The sequence below is a fragment of the Centruroides sculpturatus genome, unplaced genomic scaffold, assembly GCF_000671375.1.
Source record: "Centruroides sculpturatus isolate CEXI.00-Female unplaced genomic scaffold, Cexi_2.0 scaffold3349, whole genome shotgun sequence".
Classification (NCBI taxonomy): domain Eukaryota; kingdom Metazoa; phylum Arthropoda; class Arachnida; order Scorpiones; family Buthidae; genus Centruroides; species Centruroides sculpturatus.
In genome coordinates, this window is record NW_019387443.1 from 1,640 (window position 1) to 10,950 (window position 9,311).

General features: G+C 28.6%; 1 protein-coding gene across 1 annotated transcript; it reads left to right on the forward strand.

Annotated features, from left to right (window-relative positions):
* Positions 1-3,017: 3,017 nt before the first annotated feature.
* On the forward strand, positions 3,018-8,822 carry LOC111616428 (intestinal mucin-like protein; the record flags this gene model as incomplete). Its single annotated transcript, XM_023357840.1, has 4 exons — positions 3,018-3,219; positions 7,820-7,953; positions 8,266-8,433; positions 8,594-8,822. Coding segments are annotated over 4 exons (733 nt in total), but the record flags the coding sequence as incomplete, so codon positions are not given.
* Positions 8,823-9,311: the final 489 nt, after the last annotated feature.

A 9,311-nucleotide genomic window follows, 5' to 3' on the forward strand; every position in this document is an offset into this window, starting at 1 on the left:
CTCCCTCTAGTACCTCCTTGCTTTTTTTCATCACCTAGATTTACTCATCACTGAAGAGGGTGGTGATGCCCACTTTGGGAACCACTGGTCTAGAGTGAAAACCTTGTATGACATGAAATCAATCTGACTTGTATATCAAGTTTACCCGTTAAGATCCAAAAATATACAATCTCTAACACTAAAAAATTATTAAAACCAACATTTTTAAACCATAAACCTTTTAATTATACCAATACAAAATTTTTCATTAGGCTGCAATTTAAAAAAATTATACACCTATATATTCTCAGTGTCATCTGTCTGTCTTTCCTTAATCTTGAGAACAGAGTTAGATAGAATGATGAGACCAGATATGGAAACCTTAGAGGCAGGAGGTTCCTCTCCTGCCTCTAAGGTTTCCATATCTGATCTTGTCTTTAGTCTATTAACTACATACAAACTTCTGTTACAAACAAGAAGTCATGTCATTTCAATTCAAAAATTTTCCCTGAAAGGAGTTAGATAGATGACCAGCATGACTCTATTGTTGAGTATGATGTACAGGGACAAGACACTGCTAATTTGAAGGTAGAGAGCATATATTTTCAATTAAATAAATTTTTAAAAAATATGATTAAAAATTGCAGCCTGACATTGTGACAATGTTACAATAAAATAACTGCTTGTTTCTTTTTATTTTTATTTTATTATTTTGCTTTCTCTGAAATGTTGCAAACTTTGTTATAAGTTTTTCAGTGATGCCAAACTACAATGCCTAGGACAAATTTGACTGTGGCACATGTTAATCCAGCCCACAAACATATTTCACATATCACTTATAAAAGTGGTAGAAATAGCCTACTTTTTGTATATATGGGATATACAAAATATTTGTAGTTCACTTACTTAAGATTTGTGTGTATTTGTCTCACCAATCAAAAAGTTTGGCACCATTGCTCTAGACCATTGATATGAATTATTACATTTCAGTTAAAATATAGAACAAAATTGCTAAAAATTCTCAAAGTAATTTAAACAATAAACAAATGGTTGAATAGAGTTAATAATGTCTTAATTATAAATTTATTTAGAAGCATTAACTATATACCTAATAAGTTTAAGATATTTTTTACAAAGACTACAGTAATACTTCGGTTTTCATTGACTTTGGTTATTGTTTGTTTCGATTTTTGTTGATTTTTTTATGAAAAATTTGTCTCTGTTTTCATCAGTTGCCTCAGATTTCATCAGCTTGCCCTCATGACCTTACTGCTAATTTTGCGAAACTATGCCTTTTCCTGCTCAGTGTAGCATTGTTTCTCATTGTATGAGCATTACCTTGTATGTCTAGCCAAGCAATGGACATATTCAAAATCTCAGATGACTTCCGGTTGCTGCCAGCAAACAGCAAGTGATTTTTTAGGTACTCGATACACCAGCAAACAAGATGACAGCCACCATGAGGCTCATAAGAGCTCTATTTTGCAATGACAATTTTAAATTTATTTGTTGATGAATAAATCCTGAATAAATTAATATTCGTTTTGGTTAGTACATTAATAGAATATTTTAATATACTTGTATATTTACCAAAGACATCACATATTTTTTTTTTAGTTGTTAAGTGTAATCTTAGGATTGATTTAATTATTTAAAACTCCTACAGAAATGTAAAAAATCTTCATCTCTACTTCTCGTTTCAAAATATTCATTTTTCATTAAGCTGTTCTCATTAAATAAGTTCAAAAATAAATTTAACCTAATGTGGAAGTTCACATTATTCACCATTTTTATTTTACTCTTCCAAAATTCCTGGCAGTCAGCATTTGTGTTCTCTAGAAAATGCTAGCAGTTGCATCACTTCCAGAACATCTCACTGGATTGATGCTGAGATTTTGAATACATCCAATTCTATTGCTTTCCTTTACTTTTAGCTGCTTCATGGGAAATGCCATGTTAAATGTTTATTTATTCTTTATATTAGTCTTATATATTTATTTTATGTTAATTTCTTATTGTTTTATTCTCTATAAAATGTGTTATTGATATGTATTTTGGAGTGTTTAGAACTGAATTAATTGAATTTACATTGATTCATGTGGAAATAATTGCCTCGGTTTTCATTGGTTTTGGATTTCTCTGATTGTTTTCGGATGGATTATTTAAAAAACCAAGGTACCACTGTATTTATAAAATAGAATTTAAAATATTTCATGTTATTTAGATAATATTTCATATTATCTAAATAACATGAAACATTATTGAATAATATAATATGAAAAATCTAAATATTATCTAGTCATTGTTTTAAATCATCTAAATAAGTAATGCTAAAGCTTAGTTCACACTGAACATGATTCGCTAGCGAAAGCGAAACACAGAGCGAATAACACGTCAGACGTGACGTCGTTTCCAGCAAATTTTACCACTTCACAAATCGCTTCGAAGTTCGGAACTGTAGAGTTTTTTTGCTAGCAAAAAATTTTGCACCAATCGTATTCCTGCTAGTTATCACATGGTTATTGTTGTTTTCAAGATGGCTACAGAAACTTTCTCACACAATAGATTATATGTTTTAATTACGGATTTTAATATTTCTCTCACTCAGCATCATTTTTTTTTTTTTTTTTAGTTATTTTTCTTTCTCAATAAATAAACAAATGTGATTAACAACAGAATATCAGAAGTGGCCATTTTGTTTTTTGAGATGACGTTTTCACTTGCTTGCAAATGATTTGCTGCTTAAAATTTGCAATTGCTTTTCACTTTTGGTTGTAAGGTCAATTTCACTAAGCAAATAAAAATCGCTTTTCACATTCGCTTTCACTATTCGCTAAATGTGAACTAAGCTTAACTCATTGTTTTTAGCATTTAAAGAATCAAGAATATTAACTTAAAGTGCACGATTATATTAATACTAATAAAATAACAAAATAAAAATTATCATCATTATTATTGTCATAATAATATTACTTATCTTCTTATTTATTTTGTATTTCCACATTATATATATTTATTTGAAGATATTCTTATTACAGTTAGTAATTGGAACAGAATTTGTGAACATAGATATGCTTCCTAAAGAATTGAATGGAATAATAGTATTTGGATTTCCTGGCCAAACATTTTTAATTATGATCCCAAGTCTAGGGATTGAAATTAAGTATTATGAATTAACTGGTGGATTTAGCATAAAACTGCCGTCAGAGAAATTCTTCAATAAAACCAGAGGTTTATGTGGTAAGTTTTGGATTTGTCCTTTGATTTTAATAATAATAATAATAATAATATATTTTATTAAATTATTGTGTAGTCATGTTTTTAGAATACTGTTATATATACAGACAAAAATCTATACAAAATAAAAATTCCTAGAAATATATTAAATTTCAAAGGACTATGCATATAAATATTCACTGTTTTTCATAAGTCATGTACTTAGGAGATTGTGCAGAGAAGCATCAGGGAGAAGTGTATAGTGTACTGATTATATGATGTATCATTCTTAGTCACAATACAGTCAAATGGAAATTAATGCACAAAATTTAGTTAAGCAACACACCAAACAACCAGCAAAATCAAAAATATTTTCATCTATATACAATGGACATTGATATCTTTTTGTCCAACTTCACACAAAATTCATATGCTTGATTGACTCCCTTTTAACTAATGTAAGCCCAACTGCATAGTAACTCACAAAGTATGTTGTGAGGATTGAACTTTAGCATTAGACACGAAGAACATAGCACATTATTAGTTTTTTAATGTTATTTTTGGTTTTCTTTAAGTAAAATTAAACATAACAATAATAAAAAGCCAGTAATGTTTCATGTATTAAATAGAAGAAGTTTAAACTACACAACATATCTAATTGTGAGATACAGAACTATGCAGCTGGACCTACACTAGTTGAAAATAATTTGACCATACATGAATTTTGTGCATTTAATTTCCATTTGACATATAACCAGTACACTATACACTTGCCCCTGATGCTTTTCCAACAATCACTTGCTTCTTTGCACAATTTCCTATGGTGGATAACTTACAAACACCCTGTATAACTAATCACCAATTTTACAGTTCTTCAGTTTGTGTTATACATAAATAAAAATTAAAGAATTTTTAAAATAATTATAAGATAGAATTAGTGAAATTTGTAATGAAAACTTATATACTGTATGCAGGGATGGATCCAGACTACAATCCTGGGACTATATAATGTAATACTAGGGAGAGCAATACCATCTTAAAATAAAGTCAAGGAAAATTGAATTAAATTCAGAGAGGCATTGCTTTACAAAGCATCTATTACTATCCTTTAATATACAAAAAATTTCATTGTATATTTTTCTTACAGATTTACTTCTAGCTGCTAAATAAAAAGCATTTAATAAAAAATAATTTTGTAGGTGATCATATGAAAAAGAGTGTTTTTACAGATTAATTAGCTGCTGAGAAGTGTTTTTTCAACTGCTTGCTTTCAAAATGAAAATAGCCTTATTATTCATAATTTATCTGTGTAGAAGTTTATAGGAAACTCAACTTTCTATAATCTAAAGAGGCTGTGAGAAAACATGGCTTGTGAGCAAATATGATTTTTATTCTAAATTTATTAAAATGTTATTTAGTTAAAACAAACTGAAATGCAAAAAGCATTATTTACGATCACCTAAAAAATTGAACATGTACAGTACCTCTGAAAAAGTGTGTTATTTTCAGCTTTGTCAAATAAATAACTATAATTTCATTCTGAAAAATTCTGGATAAATGGTTAATTGAATCAAATAAGATATAAAGAAACATTATTTATTATTAGAAAATCTCAAAATAGTAACATTATATAAATCATTAAATGCAAAGAAGGGTCACAAATTCTCAATTGTGCATGCAACAAGAAAAATCCTGACTTTCTTTAAATAATATTTGATTCATTTTTGTTGTTGATGTGCATGGTGCACCTTTATAAGACATACAAAACTTAGCATAATAATTTGAGGATGATGTGCATTAGATTAAAATAGTTTGTGTCAATGGTTAACACAAGTTGTATATTAATTAAACATTTTGTTTAATCACAACTAACAACAGACTTATCATATACAAGCGTATGTTTATTCAATAATTAAAAATTTTGTGTATGTGATATATCCATTAACGAGAATCGTAATTATAGCAGTTAATTAGCATGAGAAATTACATTTATTTGTTACATGTTGTTTACAAAAAAGAAGACATAGCTGTCACTTTTTACAAAAAAAGGGAAATCAACTTCCCTTTCTGAGAGTTTATTTCTTATCTTAATCAACCCATCTGGTTGTTTACCCCTCCACACGTCCCTGCATATCCCGTTAGCAAACATAAATCCTTTAACTCTATTGGTCAGAAATTATGATAAAAGGAGCAATTTTCCTGCCATTTGGGGCAGTCCACAAGAAATTGGAAAGTGCCATTGAGAGAGACAGTCTTTCAGTATTTTGAAGGTACCATAGTAGCAAGAGCCTCCTCACTCACATCCTCCTCCTCGAGCCACATCCAAGAACACAGTCGAGTTGGCACAACGAGAAGACTGACATTGAGACCTTCAATCTAGGTAGTATGTGTAAGATACTGTAAACTCTCTCTCTCTCTCACGCAAACAGATATGCATTTAAACTCTCTTTGTATATATCCTATTTTCACTTTATTTTTATCCTTATTAAATTTTTTGTTTTGTTTCTTAAATGGTCTCATTATTGATCTGAACTCAATGCCAAAGTCTTATCATGGATCTATGACCCCTTCTACTCGGAAAAGTTTATACGTTTGTTCATTAGCATGCCTAATGCTCTAATTAAGCTGGTGTCAGGAAAACAAGCAGGTAGTTCCTACGAACTCCCTGTATCCAAATTTTACAATACTAAAAACCCATCCTAGCAATCCTGTGGGCAGATCTTTCCAATCTGAGGCTGAACAAGTAAGAAAAGACATTTCTTTCCCACTGGATTCCCACAACATCAAAAATATGTGCACATCAATTATAAAAAATAATATAAAGTTAGTCTTACAGGAACAGAATTGGCTATACTGGATGATACATTTAGTGAAATATGTATCGAATGATGCAAGACAATCTCAGCACCACTAACTTCTGAATTGATAGTTCTGTCATTGATTGATCAGACCATCAGTTTTCTTTAACATAGGAAGTATAGGGAGTTGACCATCTGTGTCTCTTTAATCTGTGGCTGGCTCTTGCCGATTAACTTGTTTGTCAACCATTGTAATTAAGAGTTCAAAATTTTGTTCATGAACTGATTTGTTCAAAAAGTGGGTTGCTTGAAAACTGAGGTTTGACTGTATTTGTATTACCTTAATAGCAGTTTTGAATGACTTCGTGGAGTGTTTAAATTATTTAATTTTTTAAAAATGTTCAAATTTTACTCCAAAAATAAAACTTTTGGATTAAGATATATAGATTTTTGAATAGTTTTTTGTAATTTTCTTTTATAACATTTAGATCAGAAAAGGATAGCAATTGAAGTTTTTGAGCATTCTCAAAAGTACTAAATAAAAATATTTATATCAATCTTTAAACCTAAATCTATTTTTTGTTTTTTATTATTAATTTTTGATTTGTGAAGAATCACTTTATAGTTAGGAAGAACTTTATGAATTTTTTTAACATGAGTAAATATTGTCTAAATCAGTGATTCTCAAACTTTTTCAATCCACCGCCCCCTTTGTTCCATAAAGTTATACCCAACGCCCCCTAACCCATTTTCTCTTGTGTGAGAAAAGGATTGGAAATATTCTTAGGAAACTTTTCTATGAATCTCACACTTTGTACCCTTACTGTACATTGTTCTCATCATCTGGAAACCATTAAATGCAATGTTTCCTCTTATCAGCCCCAATTTTGCCTTTGGTCATTGTTCAATACCCTGCCTCTATCATAGATCTATTCATCGCGCCAGAAGGGGGCGTTATTGCTTACTTTGAGAAACGCTGAGCTAAAATAAAAGTGAATGTGTTAGAAATATTCAAGTTGTGACCTTCAATAAAAAATAAAAAATATATAAAATGTCAAAATTTTATATATATTCCGTCGAATTTATACATATAGAATTTGTCTGCCGTCGCCCCTCTATATTTCTTTAACGCCCCCCAATTCTCTTTGAGCCTTCTACTGCCCCCCTGAAAGCCTCCAGCGCCCACAAGGGGGCGTTATCACCCACTTTGAGAAACGTTGGTCTAAATATTAGCAATATCATCAAATATACAATTGTCATTAAACTATATCCTGATATCTAACAACAGAATTAATGATAAAATGGAGACAATTTAACCTTGATTTTATTTATATGATACTTGACTGATATTTATTTAAAATACAAATTCAATCCAAATTAATTCTGATTTATATTTTTCACAAAGTAATTTGAAATTCTGGAAACAAAACTTTTTTCATTAGAAATCTTATACCACTGACAGAAAAGATCTACATTCCTATCTTTACTTTTGATAATTTTTTTATCAGACTATCATTTTTCAATAATATGAAATATGAAAAACATGTGATTGAAAAATAATTTGAAATTGTAATGTATTTGCAAAAATGACTGAAGATAATTATTTTTTAAATTTCTATTTTTCAGAATGTAAATCATGAATTCTACATTCTTGTTAATTTGAGAATTTTATGTTCAGATGGAGCAGCTTTTTCATGAAATCAACTTTTTTACAATTTACATAAATTTATTATATAAATTGAATACAAAAAAGAAAAAACAGCTTTTATTCTCTAATATACTGATTATGTTGATAGATATTAATAACAAATTTTTGGTATTTACAGGTAATTGTAATAAAAATAATAAGGATGATATCATTTCTCAGAATGAAACTAGTGTAAATGAAGTTGTTGATTTTGTATGTAGTTGGTCAGAAGATAGAAATGTAAAAAATTGTAAATTATCTTTTTATAAAAAGGTATGTTTATAATTTACTTTTTAAATTATATATTATTATTTAAAGAAAAGAACAATATAATAAAATAATGTGCATACAATTAGTTAAATTACACTCTAAAACTGGAATATCATACATAAACAAAGACAACCTAAAACCAGCACAGATTAACTCAAAAGTACTTTTTTTGACATTATCTTTTGTTTGTAACAAATATCTTCAGGTACAATACATAAAATACAGAACTAAACAAACAAATCAAAATTAATATATAGAAATAGTAGAGGTTTCTCTAAAATAATTTTATTTATTGGATAAATTATATTTTTACAGCATATATCTAATGAAAGTTTAGAAGAAAACTGTACAGAAATTTTGGATCCAATGTTCAATGCATGTCACTTGATTATAGACCCTGTTTTATATCAGACTGCTTGTATCTATGATGCTGNATGTGGAAATAATTGCCTCGGTTTTCATTGGTTTTGGATTTCTCTGATTGTTTTCGGATGGATTATTTAAAAAACCAAGGTACCACTGTATTTATTTAAGAATCAACTTTTAGATAATGATATCAGAATAAAATAATTTTTGAATTTATAAAAATTGAAAACAAAATTCTAAAATAATTTTATTTATTGGATAAATTATATTTTTACAGCATATATCTAATGAAAGTTTAGAAGAAAACTGTACAGAAATTTTGGATCCAATGTTCAATGCATGTCACTTGATTATAGACCCTGTTTTATATCAGACTGCTTGTATCTATGATGCTGCTAGTTCGGCAGATCCTCATTCAGTAATTTGCAATAGTTTAATGGAATATGCAAAGCAGTGTTGTTCAGCTGGAATCTCAATGCAAGATTGGTACAAAAAATATAATTGCAGTAAGTTATTTTCTTATAATGAAAATTTTAATTAATTGCTTAATAGCAAAATATGGATGATCAGTTATGTTTTCAGTAATTATTGATATATCTGGTCAACAATTAATTTTACAAAATTTAATTAATAAGTATTACCCTTTCTAACTTTTATGATTCTTACATATGTAATAGAGCATTAAAAACTAATAAGGAAACATTTAATTATGATATAAAAAGTTTTAAACAATATATATTTTATTTAATTCAGCTTGAAAAATAATGTATAAATCTGAAATATGTGATAGCGTGGAAACAAGTGAGGAGAATTGAAGAATATATGAATTGGCTGAGAGCTACTATATTTTGTTGAACACCACTTTCTACTAATCTTCATTTCAATCTTTTTTACAAAATAGGAATGAAAACTAGTAGAACTATTGAGTAAATATAATTTATTTAATTAAATGAATTTACTGGATTTGTTCAAAAAGTGGGTTGCTTGAAAACTGA